General features: G+C 39.4%; 1 protein-coding gene across 1 annotated transcript in view; it reads left to right on the plus strand.

Moving 5' to 3' along the window:
* The window catches only part of LOC128645912 (transmembrane 9 superfamily member 2), a 662,966-nt gene that overhangs the window by 84,506 nt on the left and 550,976 nt on the right, over positions 1–27,484 (plus strand). Inside the window, exons 2-3 of the mRNA XM_053699233.1 lie at positions 1,986–2,053; positions 8,542–8,635. Of these exons, the coding sequence (XP_053555208.1) occupies positions 1,986–2,053; positions 8,542–8,635 (162 nt within the window). The remainder of the gene's footprint in view (positions 1–1,985; positions 2,054–8,541; positions 8,636–27,484) is intronic.

The raw sequence follows: 27,484 nt of genomic DNA on the forward strand, positions 1-27,484 counted from the left end.
CTTACACTACTATTAAACATGATATGAGTGGTGGCACTGGGCAAGTGGGCACAGTATACGCTGTGAGCCTGACACAAAAAAGCAGACTGATGTTTGACAGTCCAAAAAGTTTTTATTTTTTTAAATGAACACTTACAGTACTATTAAACAAGATATGAGTGGTGGCACTGGGCAAGTGGGCCTGGCACACACACTGGCAGGCAGGCAACTGCAATTAGATTACACTAGCAGACTGATGTTTCACAGTCAAAGTTTTTTTTTTTTTTTAAATTATTTACACTACTGTTACACCAGATATGAGTGGTGGCACTGGGCAAGTGGGCACAGTATACGCTGTGAGCCTGACACACAAGTTGGCAGGCAGGCAACTGCAATTAGATTACACAGGAAAAAAAAAAAAAGCAGCCCTAAAAAGGGCTTTTTGGGGTGCTGTCCTTACAGCAGAGATCAGATGAGTCCTTCAGGACTGTAGTGGACACTGAATACACTAGCCTAGCTATCGATTTCCCTATTAAATCAGCAGCAGTTACACTGTCCCTCCTCTCACTAAGAAAGCAGCTTCCGAATGAATCTAAAATGGCTGCTGTCCAGGAGCTGGGAGGGTCTGGGAGGGAGTGTCTGCTGCTGATTGGCTGGAATGTGTCTGCAGACTGAGATACAGGGTCAAAGTTTACTCAATGATGACAAATAGGGGGCGGATCGAACATCGCTGCTGCGGCGAACGCGAACAAGCTATGTTCGCCGGGAACTATTTGCTGGCGAACAATTCGCGACATCACTACATATATACACACATACATACATACATACATACATACATACATACATACATACATACATACATACATACATGTATGTATCTAAATCCAATCAAACCACACTCTCTGGCTAAAGAGTTTGCTCTGAACAAGTATTTTTTTTTTTTTAAAAACCTTTATCTTCCATATCCTGATACCTTTCTTACAGTTAGTTAGGCGTTCCTGACTGTGACTTATATCTGTACCAGTATACTATTGGACTAACAAATAAACCTTGTTCATCATTTGACTTTTTCGACTCAGCGTATCGCATTCTCTTTTGATGTTTTACAGTTAGAGTTGCCAGGTATCCAGCAAATTCTGTTAAATACTGGACACTTGAAGGGATAGACAGTTCAAAATGTAAATATGCATTTCAATTATAAATAGAAGCATTTTTGCAATATACTTCATGTAGCAAAAATGCTTAGAGTAAAAGTTATTACTGTTTTTCAGCTGCATACGCACATATACTGTGAGGGTGCCTTTTCAGAGAGTCAGCAGAGGCTTATATGACATAAATTAAGTGTCTATAGGCACAATACACACCACCTCCAGCTCTCTGAGCTTGAATAAAGTTGTATGGGCCCTCACAGGATATCTGTGTTTGCAAATGTTTTTAAAAAACCTTACAACACTTAAAGGGACATTATACATTAGATTTTTCTTTGCATAGATGCTTTGTAGATGATCTATTTATATAGCCCATCAGGGAGTGTTTTTTTTTTTTTTTTTTTTTTTTTAATAACATTGTGCTGATTTTTTTTTTAAGCTTGTGAAGCTTACCATGTGATCTTTTAGTTCTCAGAATTGAAAACTTACAGCTAAAGGGGGCAAATACATAATGGAAGAATATTGCAAAGTTGTTTTACTACACATAAGCAGTTTATATTACAGTCTCAACATTTTACTACCCTTTTTAATTACACTTTGCAAATTAAACTTTTGATGGTTCCACCTGCTCTTGTACAGAAGAATACGTCAACTCAAACAAGAGAATCGTTGGTTACATATTAAATGCAGTGTGTCTGTGTGTATATGTCAGTCATTATCTGAATACACTTTGTTATTGATATTTAAAACGCCTTAGTTTTGTATTTGGAATTTTGGTAACTGACTAACAATTCTGTTTTGTCGACAATACTGTGATCTAAAAATGTTTTAATTATGAGTTCTCTTTATTTTTAGTCGAAAATTGAGCTGTTTGTTAACCGCCTGGATTCCGTGGAATCAGTTTTGCCATACGAATATGATGCGTAAGTACAAAAGTATTACATTGCTGTAAAATATATCATCTAAATTGTCCCAACAGTTTCTTATTCTCAATTTTTTTTTATTTTTAAGTGACATTTCAGTCAAAATTTTAAATGCACCTAGATAAATTAAATCTTTGATCATAAACATATTTGCCATGTACACGTTTTGGCAAAAATGCTTCTAGTAAAAGTTCTCTGTTTTAGTGTTAACATTTTTCTCTGCAGGTGCATGTGAAGCATAGCTAGATATTCTCAGTGCACCAACATTTCAAATACTGCAGCTGCTCAGAGCACTAATGGGGCTTGTATTATTTCAGCAATGAACAAATTGAGTCATTACCATACTGTAAAAGCACTTTAGGCTCTCTGGTGCACTGTGAATATTTAAATACACTTTTGAAACCGCTATAGCTTTTGTTAGAAGCATTTTTGCTAATACATGTATATTAAAAAAAAATGCTTCTATTCAAAACTGAAATGCATCCATGTGGATTCCAATTTAGGTTGGAATGTCCATTTTATGTGTATACAGTATATTTCTTCTATAAGGTACGACAAGTCCACGGATTCATCCTTTACTTGTGGGATATTATCCTCCTGCTAACAGGAAGTGGCAAAGAGCACCACAGCAGAGCTGTCTATATAGCTCCTCCCTTAGCTCCACCCCCCAGTCATTCTCTTTGCCTACTCTAAGTACTAGGAAGGGTAAAGTGAAAGAGGTGATAAAATATTAGTTTTTAATTTCTTCAAGCAAGAGTTTTTTGTTTTAAATGGTACCGGTGTGTACTATTTACTCTCAGGCAGCAGATGGATGAAGACTTCTGCCTGGAGGATGATGATCTTAGCATTTGTCACTAAGATCCAGTGCAGTTCCCACAGAGGCTGAGGGGTACAAGAAACTTCAGTGTGAGGAACGTTTTCATGCTATATAGCAGTGAGGTATGTTCAGTCATTTTTTCTGGAGAGACTGTGTTTTTCAGAAAGGCTGACAGTATCCCCATGAGGGTAAGGGTAAGCAGTAATCCTAAGAGCTATAGAAGGGCATTACTAAGCTTGCATAAAGGGCTAATTCAAAAATGGTTGACACTGAGTTTTTGAATGTTTGTGGGCAAACGTTTTGTGAACTGGGAGTGCTGTTAACATTTTTTGCCCTTGTTTAAGTTTTGGGCCAAATTGATGCTTTAACCCCATTTTTCTAATCCCTGAGGGCAGGTAGGCGAGGTGCTGGGGGTGTTTTTTTTCCGGATTTAGGCCTTATTATCAATCCGGTTTGCACAATAAAGGGTTAAATGTTTGTTTTTCTTGTGGGGCAAAGTTAACTACACAAATTGAGTCTGATATAAAAAATTTGGAAAGATTGGTGTATTTTAAAGCAGTTTTGCAGAACGTGTATGCTTTTTTTTTTTTTCTCTTAAAGGCGCAGTACCGTTTTTTAAGTGTTTTCAAGCTTGTTTGTGGTCATTACTAGCCTGCTCAATATGTCTGACATTGAGGAAAGTCAATATTAAATATGTTTAGAAGCCATTGTGGAACCCCCACTTAGAATGTGTCCCTCATGCACTGAAAGGTCAATAAATTGCAAAGAACATATTTTAGCTACTAAAAGTATGTCGCAGGATGATTCTCAGTCAGAAGGGAATCCGATTATGCCATCTAATTCTCCCCAAGCGCATCAGGCGTGGCCTCAGCTGGCTTCGGCCAGATTCATAAGATTCAGTCGGACAATATCACGACTGTAGCATATATCAATCATCAGGGGGGAACAAAGAGTTCTCTAGCGATGATAGAGGGTACCAAAATAATTTGATGGGCAGTGACACTTACTCTTGCCATCTATCAGCAATCTATATCCCAGGAGTGGAGAACTGGGAAGCGGATTTTCTAAGTCTCGTCAGAACGCCAAACTTCCTCGTTACGGGTCCAGGTCAAGGGATCCTTAGGCAGTACTGATAGATGCTCTAGCAGTACCCTGGTCGTTCAACCTGGCTTATGTGTTTCCACCATTTCCTCTCCTTCCTCGTTTGATTGCCAGAATCAAACAGGAGAGAGCTTCGGTGATTTTGATAGCACCTGCGTGGCCACGCAGGACTTCGTATGCAGACCTGGTGGACATGTCATCTCTTCCACCATGGACTCTGCCACTGAGACAGGACCTTCTGATTCAAGGTCCATTCCAGCATCCAAATCTAGTTTCTCTGCGGCTGACTGCCTGGAGATTGTACGCTTGATTTTATCCAAGCGGGGTTTCTCTGAGTCGGTCATAGATACCTTGATTCAGGCTCGAAAGCCTGTCACTATTAAAATTTATCATAAGATATGGCGTAAATATCTTTATTGGTGCGAATCCAAAGGCTACTCATGGAGTAAGATCAGGATTCCTAGGATTTTGTCCTTTCTCCAAGAAGGATTGGAGAAGGGGCTATCAGCTAGTTCCTTAAAGGGACAGATATCTGCTTTATCAATTCTACTGCACAAGCGTCTGCAGATGTTTCAGTCGTTCTGTCAGGCTTTAGTTAGAATCAAGCCTGTGTTTAAACCTGTTGCTCCGCCATGGAGTTTGAATTTAGTTCTTAAAGTTCTACAAGGGGTTCCGTTTGAACCTATGCATTCCATAGATATTAAGCTTCTATCTTGGAAAGTTCTGTTTTTAGTTGCGATATCTTCGGCTCGACGAGTTTCTGAACTATCTGCATTGCAATGCGACTCGCCTTATCTTGTTTTCCATGCTGATAAGGTAGTTTTGCATACCACACCTGGATTCCTTCCTAAGGTTGTTACTAATAGGAATATTAATCAGGAAATTGTTGTTCCCTCTCTGTGTCCTAATCCTTCCTCTAAGAAGGAGCATCTGTTGCACAACTTGGACGTGGTTCGTGCTTTTGAAGTTTTACTTGCAAGCGACCAAAGATTTCCGTCAAACATCTTCTTTGTTTGTTGTCTATTCTGGAAGACGTAGAGGTCAAAAAAACTATGGCTACCTCTCTTTCTTTTTGGCTGAAAAGCATCATCAGTTTGGCATACAAGACTGCTGGACAGCAGCCTCCTGAAAGAATTACAGCTCACTCTACTAGAGCGGTGGCTTCCACATGGGCTTTTAAAAATTATGCTTATGTTGAACAGATTTGTAAGGCTGCGACTTGGTCTTCGCTTCATACCTTTTCCAAATTTTCCAAATTTGATACTTTTGCTTCTTCGGAGGCTATTTTTGGGAGAAAAGTTCTTCAAGCAGTGGTGCCTTCTGTTTAACCATCTGTCTTGTCCCTCCTGTTCATCCGTGTCCTGTAGCTTTGGTATTGTATCCCACAAGTAAAGGATGAATCCGTGGATTCTTCGTACCTTATAGAAGAAAAGTAAATTTATTCTTACCTGATAAATTAATTTCTTCTATGGTAAGACGAGTCCACGGCCCACCCTGTCATTTTAAGACGGATTATATTTTTTGATTTTAAACTTAAGTCACCTCTGCACCTTTTTAGTTTCTCCTTTTTCTTCCTGTACCTTCGGTCGAATGACTGGGGGGTGGAGCTAAGGGAGGAGCTATATAGACAGCTCTGCTGTGGTGCTCTTTGCCACTTCCTGTTAGCAGGAGGATAATATCCCACAAGTAAAGAATGAATCCGTGGACTCGTCGTACCATAGAAGAAATTAATTTATCAGGTAAGCATAAATTTACTTTTTTTTTATATCATGCATACACATCTACTTAAAGGGACATGAAACACTAAATAAATGCAAGGTAGAATGATGCATTCATAGAAAAGAACATGTAGATATATTTTCCTTCTAAATACAGGGAGAGTCCACAGCTGCATTCATTACTTGTGGGAATATAGAACCTGGCCACCAGGAGGAGGCAAAGACGCCCCAGCCAATGGCTTAAATACCTCCCCCAGTTATTCTTTGCCTTTCGTCACAGGAGGTTGACAGAGACGTGTCAGAAGTTTTTTTCGGAGTAGTTCCTTATGAGGCGTACCTGCTCTTCGGGATGGAACTGGAGTTTTAAGTAGTCTTGTCAGCCTCTCAGTGAGAGCATTGATGAAAGTTAGTCTGGAGATGCAGGGAGAGTCTTTCTGCGAAACCATCCAGACTCAGATTAACAGCTCCTATAAGCAATCAGCGTTGACGAGTTTCGCTGCTTGCTTTCTTCACTCAAGTCCATGTCAGAGGCGCTGCTACAATCTGTCAAACTTGAAGAACCGTGTTGCTGTTCCACGGATGGGTTTCCGGTAAAATCGTTTAATTTTTTACACACGTTAACGATAGAAGACACGGTCTCAGTGGGACATCTTTATGGAATCAAGGGTTAATATCTTCTGAGGGGGATTATTGAACAGTGGGGTCTTTTTAATCCTGTTTATGTGATTTTTGACTGCGTATGTGTAAGAAGACATTTTAGGCTTTTAGGCTGATACAGAACATACAGGTTATAGAGCTGTGCAGTTTTATTAAGCTGGCATGCTTTTCCTTAGCAGGGACGGTCCTGCATGAGGCACCATGTGACTGGCAGTTGTCACGTCCTTTTTTCCATTTCGGTTTCCTGACCGAGTGACTGCGGAGCAGAGTTAATTTCTCGACCTGTCTGGGTCATGGGAGGTGGTGAGTGCCCCAGCCATTGGGGGTTTTAAGGTGCCAAAGGATTCCTCTTATACAGATTTTGACACCTGTGTATGTTGTGAGGAGGACCTGGTTATATCTTGTTTGTGCCCTCCTGTTAGCATTCAGTGTCCCCTGTAGCTTGGGTATACTTTCCCACAAGTAATGAATGCTGCTGTGGACTCTCCCTGTATTTAGAAGCAACACATAAATTATGTCTTACCAGATAATTTCCTTTCCTTGGATACAGGGAGGGTCCACAGCTCCCGCCCGTGTTCTCTGATGGGCGGCCCTAAATTTAAGTTTGTTTTCTTCTGGCACCTTTTTCACCCTGATATCTCTCCTACTGTTCCTTGTTCCCTCGGCAGAATGACAGGGGGATGAGGGAATTGGGGGAGGTATTTAAGCCTTTGGCTGGGGTGTCTTTGCCTCCTCCTGGTGGCCAGGTTCTATATTCCCACAAGTAATGAATGCAGCTGTGGACACTCTCTGTATCGAAAGAAAGGAAATTATCTGGTAAGTCATAATAAAGTTTCCTTAGCGGTTTAAATATTAACTAAACAAGTGTAAAGGTTTTGTATCTATAAAAGAATGGGAGCTGCCATGTTGTAACTTAGGTTACCTTCTCTGCTGTGGTCAATTTATGGATAGTTATAAATAGGTCACTAGACTGTGCAGCCAATGACTGTGTGGAATACAACAGTGTTCTGCACTTACATTTTTATCAGGAACTTAAAAGCTCACAATTTCAGAGTAGAATTACAGGAAAAGGGGACAGAATAAATAATGAAAGTATATTGCATAGTTTTTTTTATAAATATGATTTATCTTTTTTTATATTACTATTTTAAAGTGTTCAATGTCCCTTTAAGTGAGAAACCTTCAGTGAAAATCTACTTTTCCATCATAGTGGTTCACAACTTTTTTTTTTTTCTTCTTTTTGAAATAGAAGCATATTTGCAGTATACTTCTGATACAAAAATGTTTCTTGTAAAAGTTGAAGTACTGGTTTTCAGAAGCATATGCTGTGAATGCCCTGTGCACCAGCATACAAAGACCACACCTTCTCAGAGTCCTCGTCACTAACGCATACACACCACCGCCAGCTGAATGTTTTTTGAATCCTTACGCTCTTGTCATGCGTAATGTGTATATGTCACTGAAAAAAGATATATATATATATATATATATATATATATCTATCTATATAATATATATATCTATATATATATATCTATCTATATATATATCTATCTATCTATCTATATAATATATATATCTATATATATATATATATATCTCTATATATCTCTATATTATATATATATATATATATATATATATATATATATATATATATATATATATATATATATATATATATATATGTATATATAAATAATGTCTGTGTCTGTCTGTCTCTATCTGTATATCTATATCTATCTGTATATCTATATCTATCTTTATCTGTATATCTATCTATATCTATTGTAAAATTGAAATGCATTCATTCACATTTAAATTTTGACCTTTATATCCTCCTAACATTACAGTGCATATAGGCATATGACTTTTTTATATGTGTGTGACACCCCATAGACTGTTATATAAAATAAAGACAAGGTAAGCAATTTTGGTTTGTTTTTTTCACCTTCATCCCTTATTCTGTGTAATGCACTAAGCACAAGGCTGATTCCATATGGTGTTCCAATTTTTTAGCTGAGGACTACTGATCTGTAATGAAGCAAGGGATTAGATCCTTATTTGAAGGTGGTTACGTTTGTGATTCACAGAATGCAGTGAATAGCTGTTATTAGAGGAAACAAGACTTCCCTTTGTATCCCTCCCCCCACCCTATAATAAAAATATAAATCCATCATTTGCTTTCTTTTAAGGTTTGACTTTTGTAAAGATGAGAAAGAAATCCGTCCTTCTGAAAATCTTGGACAAGTTCTGTTTGGAGAAAGAATTGAATCCTCACCATACAAGGTTAGTACATAATCTTTATTAAACTGTACAGCAATTTAATTTTCAGCAATAATTAAAACAGTACATGACTTAAAGGAACACTCAAGTCAAAATTAAACTTCAAGATTCAGATACAGCATGCAATTTAAAACAACTTTCCAATTTACTTCAATTAACAAAATGTGCACAGTCTTTTTATATTTACACTTTTTGAGTCACCATCTCCTACTGAGCATGTGCAAGAATTCACTGCATATACGTATATGCATTTGTGATTGGCTGATGGCTGTCACATGGTACAGGGGGAGTGGAAATAGACATAACTTTGCAATTTATTTAACAAAAATCTGCTACTCATTTGAAGTTCAGACTAAGTGCTATTGCATTGTCTTCTTATCATGCATTTGTTGATTATGCAAATCTACTGTATTGACTGGTCCTTTAAAGGGATACTAAACCCAATTGTTTTCTTTCATTATTCAGACAGAGCATGAGATTTTAAGCACCTTTCTAATTTACTTCTATTATCAATTTTTCTTTGTTCTCATGCTATCTTGATTTGAAAAAGCAGTACTGTAAGCTTTAGAGCCGGACCATTTTTTGTTCAGCACCTGGGTAGCACTTGCTGATTTGTGGCTAAATGTAGCAAACCAATCAGCAAGCTCTACCAAGGTGCTGAACTAAAAAATGGGCCGGCTCCTAACCTTTTATTACTGCTTTTTCAAATCAAGATAACATGAGAACAAAGAAAAATTGATAATAGGAGTAAATTACAAAGTTGCTTAAAATTGCATGCTCTATTTGAATCATAAAATAAAAAATGTGGGTTTAGTATCCCTTTAAAATAAAATCACTAAATCACGTCCTTTGAGAATTACTGTATTAAAGGGACATGTATCTCAAAATTAAGCTTTCATGAGAGATTGCAGCATTTTTGTATCACTGTTTGTAATAATGTTATGTTTTGGACCACTACTTGGTACAATTGTTTTTACTTTGTTACAAAACTGCTGTAATATAGTGCTCCAGATATATGTATCCCGAAACTACCTAGTTATGTTCTTTTAAGAGAATGAAGTAAGTTTTTGAATTGCTTGCTCTTCCTAAATCATGTAAGTTTAACTTTGAGTTCCATGTCAATTTTTAAAAGTAAAGTCAAAAATGTTTGTTCTATCTAAAAGAGAAAAATGTAAACACACACAAGTGAAAGAATGCTTTAAAAAAAAAAAAAAAAATCAATGTTCAGATAGAGCATGCAGTTTACTCCTATTATCACATTTTGTTTGTTCTCTTTGTATCTTTTGTTGCAAAAAGCCCAGGAGCATGCACATTTCTGGAGCACTTTATAGAAGCAGGGAAACATAGATTTTAAAGGGACATTAAACCCAAAACAATTAATTCATGATTCAGATAGAATACAATTTTCTTGGGTGGTAAATCGCCTTAGAACTAGCTGATGAGCCTTTGTTCGTTCATGGTAGAGCGCTTCTCTCTTTGTATGCAAATACATTTGACCCTGGGGAGGTCTCCCTAAGGGTGATGGGGGAAACCAAACGTGGGCACCTTGCCCAGTGTGCTTAGAGGGATGTGGCTGCACCTCACTGACGAGGCCCATAGGAGGCCGAAACGGTCGTCTTGGCTTGTCCTGTTCCTTATTTAGAGGAGAATTGCCTGGTATTTCGGGGCTGGAATGAACTAGCTGATGAGCTGTTGTTCGTTCCTGGTAGCGCGTTTCTCTTTGTATGCAAAATAATACAATTTTAAACGACATTCCAGTGTACTTCTATTATCTAATTTGCTTCATTCTCTTGATATGCTTTCCTGAAAAGCATATCTAGATTGGCTCAGTAGCTGCTCAGGGGAAGATTGCTTACATTCTAAAGTCAGCAGAGGTTGGTATAGTCTTGGCTTGAAATAGTGGAATTAAAGTATGTAAAAAAAGAAAATCTTTAAAAAGAAATTCTCTTATTTCATTTATTTTCTTACCTTTACTTGTCTCTTTGTAGAAGTTTTCCTAACTCCTTCAGATGGACTTACACCACTGTTTGTCTTCCTCCCCTCCATCTTCTTTTTTTTATTTAATAATTATTTTTCATTCAAATAATTTTAATCCATCTGAATTCCAGTAATTGCCATCCAGCAGATCAGCCATATCCCACCAGTATTATAGTCATTGCCAGCAACATCTGTCGTGGTTAGCTCACATCCATATTGAGAGCTTTCTAATATAAACTTAATTTATGACTCCAATGTCTGTCCATGATCATAAGTAGTTTTGAATAATTCCTAACTGGGGAGGTAATTTTGAAGTCTTGTGGTCCTTTTAAACATAATTCTTTCTGCCTCTCTGTTGCCAGCTTAAAAGTTGGCACTCAACCTTCATCTGTCATTTGGAAGTATTATCCAAGTTCTGTCATTGTTAGCTAATTCCAAAAAATAATTCTTAAAAATGTGTAAATATATACATAATGTAAACTTAGCTATGGTTATACTAGTTATGTACAGTGTGTGTGTGTGTGTATAAAATTCATGTTAGTGGTCCATGGGATTCAAAATTGTGAGTTTAGTGGTCCCTGAGGTCCGAAAGGTTGGCGACCCCTGCTCTAAATAATTGCCTAGGTCACAGAACTCTTTCTGAACAACAGCAACATCATTAATAGCCAGGTAGCAGTTTTGCAAAATTGTTATCCATTTGCAAGAGCACTAGATGGTAGCACCATTTCCTGTCATGTGCTGTTCCAGACACCTACCTAGGTTTATCTTCAACAAAGAATACCATGGGGAAAAAGGCAAAGTTGATATTAGAAGTATTCTTTTTTTGAAACTGCATATTCTGTCCGATTCACAAAATGAATTTTTTTGGTTTCATACACTTTTTTTAACTTTTTTTTTAATTTTTTTTAAATTAACCGTTTTATTATAGTTTTAACAGGTGTACAGAAAACACAATGATACATATCGTTTTTCAACCAACTAAGACCAATTAAGAGAGGAACCAAAATTCAGCAAAGTACATAGCAATATTTGTTAGGATGATTAATTGTTCGGAAAGTCCAAGTAGACAAATAGGAGGAATGAAAGTGTTTTACCAGTGTACGATGACGGTCGAGAAACCTTGAGAACCATATTTGACTGTCATTACATTTTACACATTTCAAATCATCACAATTATATTTGTAATTAACAGTTCTAGTATATAACTGAGACCTGACATTTCCCAACCAACCATTTATTCTGATGCCCTCTGTTCCCATATGTATAACATATCTGCAATAAAGTTTTGTTTACCCGAGAAGGTGTAGTGAATTTTTTCCAAAGCTAAAACGTGGTCTACCTCTCGTATCCACATATCAAAATTAGGAATTTAGCATTTTTCCCAAAATCTGTGGATTAAGTGTTTGGCACAGTTAAGCATGCACTGGAAGAGTTTTTTCCGGTATATACAGGGGATGGGGGGTGTATCGTTAAGTAAGACTATGATAGGTGTAAGTGTAATTGAAACTCCAAGAGTCTTATTGATAGTTAGTGACCTCGTTCCAGAAGGTTTGTAGGAGTGGGCAGGACCACCAGATGTGGGACAGGGTGCCTACAGCACCACAATGCCTCCAGCACAGGGAGGAGGAGTTTGAGTATATGCTGTGAAGACGTTGTGGCGATAAATACCATCTGGATAGCAATTTGTAGTTGTTCCCCTATGACTAATGACATGGAAGATTCATTGGTCTCTTTAAACGTGTGGTTCCACTGAACTTCTGTCAGCGTTAAGTTCTTTTTCCCACTTCGATATATAGGAAGGTTTTTTTGGTGGGGAATGAGCCTCTTAGTATCTTATATATAATGGAAATATGTGACCTAGTTATTGAGGGTGTTGTGCAAAGGGTCTCCAGAGCAGTGAGGGGCCTAGTGAGGTCGTGTCTAAAAAAGAGCTATTGTAAATAGCGTGTCTAATTTGTAAGTAGGGAAACCAGAGGTGAAATGGAGGACCCAGTAATAAGGAAATCTCCTTTTGGGGACACATTTGACCCTTGTTTAGAACCATGTGTACCGGAATATTTGTGGGTAGTCCTTCTTTAGTTGATGTCTGTATAACCTGTGGTTGTAGTAGAAGAGGGTTATTGAGAAGGGGGGTGAGAGGAGATATCTAACTTGAGATTGATTTATCTGAGGTCAAAATTTTGTCCCAGATTCGCAATGTTGATGCAACAAAATAGCTTGTGTTGACCTCTGTGGGTTTAGCTTTGGACGGGATCCATCATAGATCGCCGAGATTATGTCCTCCAGGGTTTGTTGGGTTGGGAATGTTTCCATGCAGTTATTCGAGCTATATGGACTGATTTATAATAGTCAATAAGATTTGGGACCCCCAAACCCCCATTCTCTCTCTACTAAGGTATAATGTGTGTCTAGTTACTGTAGCTCTTTTCTGTGCCCATATAAACAATTCAAACATTTTTTGCTTTTTCATCAGGTACTGAAGGGGGATATCTATAGGGAGGACCTGAAATAGATAGAAGTATTTAGGAAGTAGATTCATTTTTATAGCGTTAATACGCCCCATCCAGGAGAGATAACCCTGTTTATGCCATGTATCTAGGGAGGTTTGGAATTCTTTGTGAAAGGGGGGTATAATTGAGGTAGAATAAATCAGAATGGTTAGGAGATATGTGAATTCCAGTAGTCGAATTTTGTTTGCAATTTGGAAGCTAGTGTGTGTTGTGATAAAGCGAGATTCTTCTTCTGTGATGTTTAAGGGTATTGAATTTTTCTAGCAACATGGAAAAGTCAAATTTGAAACCTGTTTATAGTCTTCTAATTCTGCGAGGAGGGCAGGTAATGACGAGGACGGGGAGCTAATCGTAAAAATCTGCATAGAGCAGGCACTTCTGTTGAATCTCTCCAAAAGATACACCCTGTATTTGGTTGTTAGATCTTATTGTTGCTAATAATACCTCTACCACTAAGCTGGACAGATAGCTCAGCAAGCTAAGGCATTGTTGCTGAGCTCTGTAGCAACCCATGGGTTGCAGGTTCGATCCCCGGCGAGGTCAACTCAGCCTTTCATCCTTCCGTGGTTGATAAAATGAGCAGCTCCTTGAGACCCTTACGGTTGATTAGCCACGCTTTACAAGTACCCAATACTTACACATACATACCACCATTGTGAACAATAAGGGGGAAAGGGGGCAGCCCTGACGCGTTCCATTACGTATGGGGAATCTATGAGATTGAGTGTAAACATTAATACTAGCACTTGGGTTATTATATAGTGCCTTTACTCGGGAGACAACAAGTCAGAAGATCCAAATTTCGACAGCGTGGCCCAGAGAAAGTCCCAGTCCACCCTGTCGAAAGCCTTCTTCGCGTCCGTAGACAGCACTATTAGGGGAGTGTGACGAACCAAGGTTAACAAACCCTGCGCCAGTCACTTGTTTGGTACAGAAAGGGTTATCAGACCCCTTTTACTGTCACAATCTAGCCACACCAGGCAAGCTTGTGATTTAGTTCAGTGGGTGCAAGGGTTAACAACACTCTCTAGTCTGTACTGGACTTAAAAGAAACGCCCAAAACTCCCCTTTAATACCACCCACACTAAACTTAACTATTCTGCCACCACTTATGATTTATTAAAGGGAAAATCCTAAGAACAAACCCAGACTTACACATGAACTCTCAGAATACAATTTAGCAGAAAATAACCTAAAATTTACAGTTCTAATACTCCAGCCCTTTTAGTAACGTGGTTCAATTTTTAGACAAAGGCCAAAGCTTGATAAAGGAATTATTTATTATGCCAAAAAACATTATGCACAATGCATTATTAATAAAAAGTTGTTACAAATAAAATTACACACCGCAAACAGGTTAAAATAAAATGAAGAAAATAACAGACCTAATACTTTCCTAGCTTATGTCTGCCCCAGGGAGATGGGCAAGAGAAGATGGTCACTCATGCTGTAGCAGCCTCCCATGTAGAATGAACAATCTTATTGTTGAAACACAAGATTCTTATACATATTTTCCAGAGATCAAGTTGTCTGACCACACCCCCCTGGGCAGGGGCTAAACCCCCCCTATTTTTATGACCTTCAATAAACTAAGTCTTTGCCTGAAATTATAGAACCCATTATAATTTCTGCTAGGTAAATCTATTTTCATATATACAGACAGGCACTCTCTTAGTTTCATTGGGAGAATCAATTTGATATCAAATATGACATAGTTGCCATTTTTCCCTTCATTTAATGTCCTCATCAGGATATGGGACTGAGGCCCTGTTTTGTATCATGCCCTCTGCTGACAGTTTGACTGGCTTTATGACTCAATGCATACACAATAACATTTGGTGGAATGGGTCTTAGAAACTATTTATGAGGGGTTCTGGCACATCAAATAGAAATCATGTGCTTACTTAACACAGCACACAGTTCTTCTTAAAAAAACAAACTGTTTTTAGTTCACAAATTAAACAGAATTAACCCCTTAGCAGCTAAATCCTGAGGTATTCGTGACAGGGAGTTTTAGAAATAATATTAGCGGAAAGCGAGGTTTGTAGCACGCGAATGGTGTTGTCTTTGGCCTCACTACCCACGATAAAGTCTACCTGATCCGTATGAATGAGAGTGGGTAGTATTTCTTTCATGTAATTGGCAATAGTCCATGCGCTAGTGACGTATGGGATATACAATCCTACCAGGAGGGGCAAAGTTTCCCAAGCCACAAAATGCCTATAAATACACCCCTCACCACACCCACAATTCAGTTTTACAAACTTTGCCTCCCATGGAGGTGGTGAAGTAAGTTTGTGCTAAGATTTCTAAGGAATGGAATAGGCCTGGTACTTCTTTTATTCCTTCTTCGATGTTTAATAAAAATTATATCATTTGCCAGCAGTTACTTTATAGTTTTGGGAAAAGATCCCCAAAGTTGATGGGGCTATCTCTACTCTTGCTAAACGTACTACTATTCCTACGGAAGATAGCACTTCTTATAAAGTTCCTTTACATAGGAAGCTGAAATCTTATCTAAAGAAAGCCTATTTATATTCAGGTCATCTTCTCAGGCCTGCAATTTATTTGGCTGATGTTGCAGCTGCTTGAACTTTTTGGTTGGAGACTTTAGCGCAACAAGTATTGGATCCTGAATTGTCTAGCATTGTTAACTTGCTTCAACATGCTAATCGTTTTATTTGTGATGCCATTTTTGATATAATCAAAATTGATGTTAAATCTATGTCTTTAGCTATTTTAGCTAGAAGAGCTTTGTGGCTTAAATCTTGGAATGCTTACATGACTTCTATGTCCAGGTTGCTATCTCTTTCTTTTCAAGGTAATAAGTTATTTGGTTCTCAGTTGGATTCAATAATTTCAACTGTCACTGGGGGGGAAGGGAGTTTTTTTGCCTCAGGATAAAAGACCTAAGGGTAAATCTAAAGCTTCTAACCGTTTTCGTTCCTTTCTACAAAATAACTAACAGAAACCTAATCCTTCCTCCAAGGAATCTGTTTCTAGTTGGAAGCCTTCCTAAAATTGGAATAAATCCAAGCCATTTAAGAGATCAAAGCCAGCCCCCAAGTCCGCATGAAGGTGCGGCCCTCATTCCAGCTCAACTGGTAGGGGGCAGATTAAGATTTTTTTCATAGATGTTTGGACCAATTTGGTTCAAAATCAATGGATTCAGAGTATTGTCTCTCAGGGGTACAGAATAGGATTCAGAGTAAGACCGCCTGTGAAGATTTTTTTTTTTCTCTCACGAATTCCAGCAAACCCAGTAAAGGCTCAGGCTTTCCGGAAGTGTGTTTCAGACCTGGAGTTATCAGGGGTAATCATACCAGTTCTGTTTCAGGAACAGGGTCTGGGGTTTTATTCAAATCTATTCATTGTCCCAAAGATAGAAAATTCATTCAGACCAGTTCTGGATCTAAAAATTTTGAATCGATATGTAAGAGTACTAACTTTCAAAATGGTGACTATAAGCACTATTCTGCCTTTTTTGTTCAGCAAGGGTATTATATGTCCACAATAGACTTACAGGATGCATATCTTCATATTCCGATTCATCCAGATCACTATCAGTTCCTGAGATTCTCTTTTCTAGACGAGCATTACCAATTTGTCGCTCTTCCTTTTGGCCTAGCAACAGCTCCAAGAATCTTTTCAAAGGTTCTCGGTGCCCTACTCTCTGTAATCGGAGAACATGGTATTGCAGGGTTTCCTTATTTGGACGATATCTTGGTACTAGCTCAGTCTTTACATTCTGCAGATTCTCACACGAATCAACTAGTGTTGTTTCTTCAAAGACATGGTTGGAGGATCAATTTACCAAAAAAGTTCCTTGATTCCTCAGACAAAGGTCACCTTTTTAGGTTTCCAGATAGATTCAGTGTCCATGACTCTGTCTCTAACAGACGAGACGATTAAAATTGGTTTCAGCTTGTATGCTGAATCAGTGGTGCAGGGATTATACAAGGATATGACGATTAATATCCTTAAATCCCAATGTTCGACTATCTCTGACTTGGTGGTTAGATCACCATCGTATAGTTTTAGGGGCCTCTTTTGTTCATCCAACCTGCACTGTGATCACAACATTTGCGAGGCTTTCAGGTTGGGGAGCTGTTTGGGGATCTCTGACAGCACAAGGGGTTTGGAAATCTCAAGAGGCAAGATTACCAATCAATATTTTGGAACTCCATGCAATTTTCAGGGCTCTTCAGGTTTGGCCTCTGTTGAAGAGAGAACCGTTCATTTGCTTTCAGACAGACAATATCACAGCTGTGGCATATGTCAATCATCAGGGTGGGACTCAATGTCCCCTAGCTATGAAAGAAGTATCTCGAATACTTTCCTGGGCGGAATCCAGCTCTTGTCTAATTTCTATGGTACATATCCAAGATGTAGACAATTGGGAAGCGGATTATCTCAGCCGTCAGACTTTACATCCGGGGGAGTGGCCCCTCCATCCAGATGTGTTTTCTCAGATTGTTCAGATGTGGGGTCTTCCAGAAATAGATCTAATGGCTTCTCATCTAAACAAGAAACTTTCCAGGTACCTGTCCAGTTCCAGGGATCCTCAGGTGGGCGCAGTAGATTCTTTAACACTTCCTTGATGTTACCAACCTGCTTATATTTTCCCGCCTCTAGTTCTTCCAAGAGTGATCTCCAAAATCATCATGGAACAATTGTTTGTATTGCTGGTAGCTCCAGCATGGCCTCACAGGTTTTGGTATGCGGATCTTGTTCAGATGTCCAGTTGCCAACCTTGGTCTCTTTCATTAAGGCCGGACCTTCTGTCTCAAGGGTCGTTTTTCCATCAGGATCTCAAATCATTAAAGGGACACAGAGTCCAATTTTTTTCTGTCTTGATTCAGATAGAGCATGCAATTTTAAGCAACTTTCTAATTTACACCTATTATCAAATTCTTTTCATTCTCTTGGTATCTTTATTTGAAATGCAAGAATGTAAGTTTAGATGCCAGCCCATTTTTGGTGAACACACTGTGTTGTTCTTGCTGATTGGTGGATAAATTCACCTACCAATAAACAAGTGCTTTCCATGGTTCTGAACCAAAAAAAATAGCCTAGATGCCTTCTTTTTCAAATAAAGAAAGCAAGAGAACGAAGAAAAAATGATAATAGGAGTAAATTAGAAAGTTGTTTAAAATTGCATGCTCTATCTGAATCACAAAAGAAAAAATTTGGGTTCAGTGTCCCTTTAAATTTGAAGGTATGGAAATTGTTTCTCTGACTCAGTGATTAATACTATGTTACAGGCTCGTAAATCTGTTTCTAGAAAGATTTATTATCGAGTTTGGAAGACTTATATTTCTTGGTGGTTTTTCTCATAAATTCTCTTGGCATTCTTAAGGCTTTCTTTCAGAATTCCTAGAATTTTACAGTTTCTTCAGGATGGTCTGGATAAGGGTTTGTCTGCAAGTTCCTTGAAGGGACAAAGCTCTTTCTTATTTCACAGAAAGATTGCTAAGCTTCCTGATATTCACTGTTTTATACAGGCTTTGGTTCGTATCAAGCCTTTCATTAAATCAATCTCTCCTCCTTGGAGTCTTAATTTGGTTTTGAAGGCTTTACAGGCTCCTCCATTTGAGCCTATGCATTCTTTGGACATTAAACTACTTTCTTGGAAAGTGTTGTTCCTTTTGGCTATCTCTTCTGCTAGAAGAGTTTCTGAATTATCTGCTCTTGCTTGTGAATCTTCTTTTCTGATTTTTCATCAGGATAAGGCAGTTTTGCAGACTTCATTTAAATTCTTACCTAAGTTTGTGAATTCTAACAACATTTAATAGAGAAATTGTTGTCCCTTCCTTGTGTCCTAATCCTAAGAATTCTTTGGAGAAATCCATACATTCTTTGGATGTGGTAAGAGGTTTGAAATATTATGTTGAAGCTACTAAAGATTTCAGGAAGACTTCTAGTCTATTTATCTTTTCTGGTTCTAGGAAAAGTCAGAAGGCTTCTGCCGTTTCCTTGGCATCGTGGTTAAAGCTTTTGATTCATCAAGCTTATTTGGAGTCGGGTCAAGCCCCGCCTCACAGCTCATTCTACTAGATCAGTCTCCACTTCGTGGGCTTTTAAGAATGAAGCTTCAGTTGATCAGATTTGCAAAGCACCAACTTGGTCTTCTTTGTATACATTTACTAAATTCTACCGTTTTGATGTATTTGCTTCTTCTGAAGCAGTTTTTGGTAGAAAAGTTCTTCAGGCAGCTGTTTCAGTTTGATTCTTCTGCTTATGTTTTAAGTTTTTTTCATTTCATGAGAATTAACTTATTTTTGGGTTGTGGTTTTTATTTTTATCCCTCCCTCTCTAGTTACTCTTGCATGGAGTTCCACATTTTTGGGTATTGCTATCCCATACGTCACTAGCTCATAGACTCTTGCCAATTACAAAAAGAAAGAAAACATAATTTATGTAAGAACTCAACTGAACTTACCTGATAAATTAATTTCTTCCATATTGGCAATAGTCCATGAGGCCCACCCTTTTTTATGGTGGTTATGAATTTTTTGTATAAAGCACAATTATTTCCAAATTCCTTTGTTGATGCTTTTTACTCCTTTATCACCCCACTTCTTGGCTATTCGTTAAACTGGATTGTGGGTGTGGTGAGGGGTGTATTTATAGGCATTTTGAGGTTTGGGAAATTTTGCCCCTCCTGGTAGGATTGTATATCCCATACGTCACTAGCTCATGGACTCTTGCCAATATGAAAGAAATGAATTTATCAGGTAAGTTCTTACATAAATTATGTTTTTATTCATTCTTGTTGCCAATAATTTAGCGTTCAGTTTGATGTCAACGTTGAGCAGGGAAATAGGGGGGTAATTGGAGACCTGTTCAACAGGTTTCCCTGGTTTAGGGATAACGGAAATTGTGGTTTCTAAAAGAGACTGCAGTTAATGACCCCCATGACCGAGTGAGTTATACATGTCAAGAAGATGAGGGCTTATATGAGATTTAAACAAGTTTTAACATTTAGGGGTGAACTCATCTGGGGCCTTGCCTTGGGGAAGATTTTTAATGGTTACAAGGATCTCTTGGAGGGAAAACTTGGAATCTAGAAACTCACTGTTTTCTGAAGATAGGGAGGGAAGTTGGACTTGTGAAAGATATTTATTAATTGATATAAGTTTATCCTTTGAATTTGGTGTTGGGAGGTTGTAAAGGGAAGAGTAATATTTTGCAAACTGACTAACACTATCTATGTTATTAGTATGGGAGGACCCTGTGGATTCAACAATTTTGGCAATAAAAGTTTTATATCTTTTTTTTTTTTTTTTTAAGAGATCTGGCCAGAAGGTGCCCTGCCTTATTGCTTTCAATAAAGAATTTTGATTTTGTTGTGAGAGCCCGTAGGTGTGCATTTTTAACCAGATATTGGTTAAGGGCGTCCCTAGCTTTTTGTGTTTTTAATAAGAGTTGTTGGGATTGAGGGTTTTATGTTTTAACGCTTTTTCACTGTCGTTATAGTCAGAGGTAAGTGATAAGAAGAGTGATGCTTTTTGTTTGCATTGTTTGTGTGTGTGTGTGACTCACTATCACCCTCCTTATAAAGCATTTATAAGCTTCCCAATTGTTAGTTGTCGAGGTAGCTTTCGGCTATATACGTGGTTATTAATGGGTCCGAGAAGATTTGATCATTTAATCTCCAAAGCTGTGGTACTGTGGTTTTGAAGACCACGCAAAGGTGGAACAAACCATGCTATGATCGGACCATGCAGTGTGGTATAGTCGGTAGTCTATTAAAGTAGTCAATGTGTTTTGGTCACAAAGTATATAAGACCATTGTGTATTGGAGAAGAATGTAAAGTCTTTTGTATGCGGGTGCGTTATTCTCCATGTGTCAAAGAATGGTATTGAATGAATTGCTTGCCAGTTAGCCTTTATTTGGGCTTTCCGAATATAGGATTTGGATGTGTCTAGATTTGGATTTATAGGAAAATTAAAGTCGCCTCCAAGAATATGGGGCCTTTGGAGAGATCTATGAGTTGGTTAGTGACTTTGTGAAAGAAAGAAGGGGGAAGGGCGGTTTGGAGCATAAATATTGGCTAAGGTTATTGGTCTTCCATAATAGAGTCCCACTAGGATCAGAATTCTGCCCTCTTTGTCTTGGTATTTGTGCAATAGTTTGAATGATGTTCCTTTCCTAAATGAGATGGACACCCCATTGTATTTTGTGGGGCCAGAGTTCAGAAAATGTTGATCGTAGTAGTAATGTGATAAGGCCGGTTCACTGTGTTTTCTAAAGTGTGTTTCTTGGGTCATGATAATATCTATTTGTTTTTTTGTAAATGTCGGGAAACGCCATTGAACGTTTTTGTGGGGATAGGAAGCCTTTAACATTTTGTGTAGCCAATTTAAAGTGGCTAACTGAAGAATTTGCAAGCATGACCGTTTGGGTAGGGGTGTGCGTATCAGAAGTGAGTAAGCTGGGTTAGTTAGATACGCGATTAATGAAACTGAGGTGTTTTCTGGTCAAAGTCAAAGCACAATTAAACAAACTAGAATTTGTGGGGTTAGGGAGGGGAACTAGAGGAAAAGGGGGAAAAAGAAGTACCTGAGAGAACGGAATCTGACAGGTAGAAGCAGTAAGAAAGGAAAAGGAAAAAGGTGAAATAAGTGGTAAATACGGCTCAACGGAGCCAACACGAACATGCAGTTAAAAAGGTAATAACTAGTAGAGATATATGCTCATTATAATGTCCATGTACTGTGCAGCATAATTCACATTGTATATAACGCATTAACTCTAAACAGTATTAAACTAGAATATATAGTGTCTATTCTGTGACACCAAGTTTGATCATATAATATGTCACATTAATGTCAGATACAAGTAACAAAAACAAGTAATAACACACATTGATGATAGGCTAAAGCATACAGTGTTTCTCCTATAACATTAGGTGAGGTTGAAAAGGAATAACTGTTTACTCTAAAGTCCGTACCCTGGGTGAAGGGTAGTTTACAGATTGAATAGTCAGTAGAGATGACGATAATATTACAGTATCCAGGCTATATTACTTTAAGTCACATACTTACTGACTCCGAAGGACACAAACCCTACCACCTTATTTCAAGAAGTGTCCAGAGGGTTAGGCGAGTCAAGACATTGTTTCTTCTTATTCTGCTTGCTGGCGATTTCAGACCACAACCTCCGCTGTGGCATGGGTGCATCCTTTGTGGAAGAGGTGGGCGGAGATTCTGGGGGGGGAATGTCCAGCTGTTTGCAGAAGTCTATTGCGTTCTGAGGAGTAGTGCATTCATAACATTTCCCGTTTTTGACGATTTGCAAAGTGACGGGGAATCCCCATCTGTAAGGTATTTTTAGGGAACGTAGATGAGTAGTGAGGAGGGCATAGTCTTTTTTTCTCATTTGAAGCGTTCTTACTGAGAGATCTTGAAAGATTTGAATTCTAGCACTCAAGGAGAATGTGGGTTGTGCGCTTACAAGCTGAGATATCTTCTCTCTGTCCCTGTAGCTTTGAAAGCATACAACAATGTCTCTAGGAGGATGGTTATCGCTTGGCTTTGGTCACAGAGAGCGATTTGCTTGTTAAAGTGGTATTACTTCTATTACTCGTTGGTTAGCAATGGCTATTGATTGGAACAGGTTTTGTAGGTGTTCATGAATGTCCTCTCCCTTCACCGATTCAGGCACTCCGTGGATGCGGAGATTAGTCCTCCTCGCTCTATTTTCGATGTCGTCCAGCTTGTTCTCCAGATCTGTGATCTGAGCCTGTTGAGTTTCAATTAAGTGACAGACATATCAGTCATCTCTTTAACCAATTCTTCACGGTCAACCTCCAGTGTTTCAACTCACGAGCCAAGTTCGTTTATATCTTTTTTTTCAGGTCTGCGCATTCATTCTTGATGCAAGATTTGAATTGATTTATAAAGGCTTCCATGGCTTTCAGGGTAACAGGGCCATCTTCAGAGTCTGGTATTAAGCTTGGCAAGGTCACTGGAGCTTGAGTGGTATCTGGGTTGTCTGATAGATATTCTTCCTCACTATTTATTTGAGGAGTGTCTGGCTTTTTCTTAGTGTCAGCACTTTTAAAAAATGTCTTCACTGCATTCGGCATGCCGCTAGATTTAAGATTTCTCTTGTAAGGTGTATCCAGTCCACGGGTTCATCCATTACTTGTGGGATATTCTCCTTCCCAACAGGAAGTTGCAAGAGGACACCCACAGCAGAGCTGTCTATATAGCTCCTACCCTAACTGCCACCCCCAGTCATTCTCTTGCAACTCTCGACAAGAAAGGAAGTATCAAGAGATAAGTGGTGACTTAGTGTAGTGTTATCTTCAATCAAAAGTTTGTTATTTTTAAACGGTACCGGCGTTGTACTGTTTTTACTCTCAGGCAGAAATTAGATGAAGAATTCTGCCTGGAGGTTGATGATCATAGCGGTTTGTAACTAAGGTCCATTGCTGTTCTCACACATAACTGAAGAGTATGGAAGAAAGCTTCAGTTGGGGAACGGTCTGCAGATTACCTGCTTTGAGGTATGTTCCGTATTTTTATTTCTAGAGAGATGAAATAAGTTCTAGAAAATGCTGACAGAGCCTTGTGTATTTGAGGTAAGCCTGATGCAGTGATTTAACAGCGACTGGGATCATGCTTACAAAACAGGGTAATACTCATGTTAATATTAAACGTTTACATGTTTTCATAAATAGAACATTTTTTTCTCTGAGGGAGAAATCGTTATTTGGGGCCTAGTTTTCCACATGGCTAGTCAGATACTCCTAGGAGTATTTTCTTAAGGCCCCTCTGACATCCAGTACATGGTGGGAGGGACCTATTTTAGCGCTATTGCTGCACAGTTTTAATTCAGACTGAGACATCCAGCTTCCCTAGAGGAGTCCTTTGGCATCTGAGGACCATTATAAGGGGTTTATTCCTTCACCAAATTGTATTTGAGGGCAGGTAGGAGCCTCAGCAGAGCTGTGGCAGTTGCTCAACTGTTTTTTTTACCAGTGGTTGACGTTTTTGAATCCGGTTTGGGGGCTAAGGGGTTAATCATCCATTTGCAAGTGGGTGCAATGTTGCTTTAGTCCCTTACACACACTAAAAATATAGTAAAGTCTTCGAAATTTTTACAGACTGTTTTGCAGTTTAAGTGCTAGTTTTTTTCTCTTAAAGGCACAGTAACGTTTTTGTTTAATTACTGTTTCACCTTTATTAAAGTGTTTTCCAAGCTTGCTTGTCTCATTACTAGTCTGTTAAACATGTCTGACATAGAGGAAACTCCTTGTTCAATATGTTTGGAAGTCATGGTGGAACCCCCTCTTAGAAAGTGTACCAAATGTACTGAAATTTCTATAAACTATAAAGACCATATTATGACTCTTAAAGATTTATCTCCAGAGGATTCTCTGACTGAAAAAAGGGAGATTATGCCATCTAGCTCTCCCCATGTGTCAGAACCTATAACTCCCGCTCAAGTGACGCCAAGTATATCTAGCGCGTCTAATTCTTTTACCTTACAGGACATGGCGGCATTTATGACTAATACCCTTACAGAGGTATTGTCCAAACTGCCAGGGTTACAAGGAAAGCGAGACCGCTAAGGGGCCAGAACTAATACAGAGCTTTCTGATGCTTTAATACCTGTGTCCGATATACCCTCACAATACTCAGAAGCTGAGGCAGGAGAGCTTCTATCTGTGGGTGACTTTTCAGATTCAGGGAAGGCGCTGCTTCAGTCTGATTCTGAAATGACAGCGTTTAAATTTAAGCTTGAACACCTCCGCTTATTGCTTAGGGAGGTTTTAGCGACTCTGGATTACTGTGAACCCATTGTAGTTCCAGAGAAATTGTGTAAGATGGACAAGTACTTTGCAGTGCCTGTTTACACTGATGTTTTTCCAGTCCCTAAGAGGTTTTCGGAAATTATTACTAAGGAATGGGATAGACCAGGTGTGCCGTTCTCTCCCCCTCCTGCTTTCAAAAAGATGTTTACCATAGATGCCGCCATACGGGACTCGTGGCAGACGGTCCCTAAGGTGGAGGGAGCAGTCTCTACCCTAGCGAAGCGTACAACTATCCCCGTCGAGGACAGTTGTGCTTTCCTAGATCCTATGGATAAAAAAATTGGAGGGTCTCCTTAAGAAAATTTTTATACATCATGGTTTTATTCTCCAGCCTCTTGCATGCATTGCCCCAGTTATTGCTGCAGCGGCTTTCTGGTTCGAGTCTCTTGAGGAGGCTCTACAGGTGGAGACCCCGTTAGATTATATTTTAGATAGGATTTAAGCTCTTAAGTTAGCTAATTCCTTTATTTCTGACGCCGTTTTTCATTTAACCAAGCTGACGGCTAAGAATTCAGGTTTTGCCATTCTGGCGCGCAGGGCGCTATGGCTTAAGTCCTGGTCAGCAGACGTTACTTCAAAGTCTAAGCTTCTTAACATCTCCTTCAAGGGACAGACCCTATTCGGGCCTGTTCTGAAGGAGATCATCTCTGACATTACTGGATGAAAGGGTCATGCCCTTCCTCAGGATAGGTCCAGCAAATTAAGGACCAAGCAGAATAATTTTCGTTCCTTTCGAAACTTCAAGGGTGGCGCAGCTTTGGTTTCCTCTACTGCAAAACAAGAGGGAAATTTCACCCAGTCCAAACCAGTCTGGACACCTAACCAGACTTGGAACAAAGGGAAGCAGTCCAAGAAGCCTGCTGCTGCCTCAAGACAGCATGAAGGGGTAGCCCCCGATCCGGGACCGGATCTAGTAGGGGGCAGACTTTCTCTCTTCGCCCAGGCTTGGGCAAGAGACGTCCAGGATCCCTGGGCACTAGAGATTGTTTCCCAGGGTTATCTTCTGGAATTCAAAGGTTCATCTCCAAAGGGGAGATTTCATCTCTCACAGTTATCTGCAAACCAGATAAAGAGAGAGGCATTCGTATGTTGCCTTCAAGACCTACTGGTTATGGGAGTGATCCACCCAGTTCCAAGAGAGGAATAGGGGCAGGGTTTCTATTCAAACCTGTTTATAGTTCCCAAAAAAGAGGGAAATTTCAGACCAATCTTGGATCTCAAAATCCTAAACAAATTTCTCAGGGTCCCATCCTTCAAAATGGAGACAATTCGAACCATCCTCCCTATGATCCAGGAGCGTCAATATATGACTACCGTGGACTTAAAGGATGCTTATCTACACATTCCGATTCACAGAGAGCATCATCAGTCCCTAAGGTTCGCCTTCCTAGACAGGCATTACCAGTTTGTGGCTCTTCCCTTCGGGTTAGCCACGGCGCCATTCTGATTCAGGCGTCGACTTTTCAAATTGCCAAGTCCCATACGGACATTGTTCTGGCCTTTTCTGAAGTCTCAAGGGTGGAAACAAATAGAGAAAAGAGTTCTCTTTATCCCTTCACAAGAGTTTCCTTCCTAGGAACTCTGATAGATTCAGTAGAAATGAAGATTTTTCTGACGGAGGTCAGGATATCAAAGCTTCTAACTTCCTGCCGTGTTCTTCATTCCACTTCTCGGCCGTCAGTGGCTCAGTGTATGGAAATGATCGGCCTAATGGTAGCGGCAATGGACATAGTTCCGTTTGCCCTCCTACATCTCAGACCACTGCAACTTTGCATGCTCAATCAGTGGAATGGGGACTACACAGATTTGTCTCCTCTGTTAAATCTGGATCAAAAGACCAAGGATTCTCTTCTCTGGTGATTATCTCCGGTTCACCTATCCAGGGGAATGAGTTTCCGCAGGCCAGAGTGGACTATAGTGACGACAGATGCCAGCCTTCTGGGCTGGGGTGCGGTCTGGAACTCCCTGAAGGCTCAGGGTTCGTGGACTCAGGAGGATGCCCTCCTTCCGATAAACATTCTGGAACTCAGAGCGATATTCAATGCTCTTCAGGCTTGGCCTCAGCTAGCTGCGGTCAAGTTCATCAGATTTCAGTTGGACAATATCACGACTGTAGCCTATATCAACCATCAGGGGGGAACAAGGAGTCCCCTGGCAATGATGGGAGTTTCAAAGATAATTCTATGGGCGGAAGTTCACTCTTGCCATCTATCTGCTATCCATATCCCAGGAGTAGAGAACTGGGAGGCGGACTTTCTAAGTCGGCAGACTTTTCATCCGGGGGAGTAGGAGCTCCATCCGGAGGTATTTGCCCAGCTGATTCAATTATGGGGCAAACCAGAACTGGATCTGATGGCGTCTCGTCAGAACGCCAAGCTTCCTCGTTACGGGTCCAGATCGAGGGATCCCCAGGCGACGCTGATAGATGCTCTAGCACTGCCCGGGTCCTTCAGTCTGGCTTATGTGTTTCCACAGTTTCCTCTCCTCCCTCGTCTGATTGCCAAGATCAAGCAGGAGAGTGCGTCAGTGATTTTGAT

This window comes from Bombina bombina, chromosome 1 (genome assembly GCF_027579735.1).
Source record: "Bombina bombina isolate aBomBom1 chromosome 1, aBomBom1.pri, whole genome shotgun sequence".
Classification (NCBI taxonomy): Eukaryota; Metazoa; Chordata; class Amphibia; order Anura; family Bombinatoridae; genus Bombina; species Bombina bombina.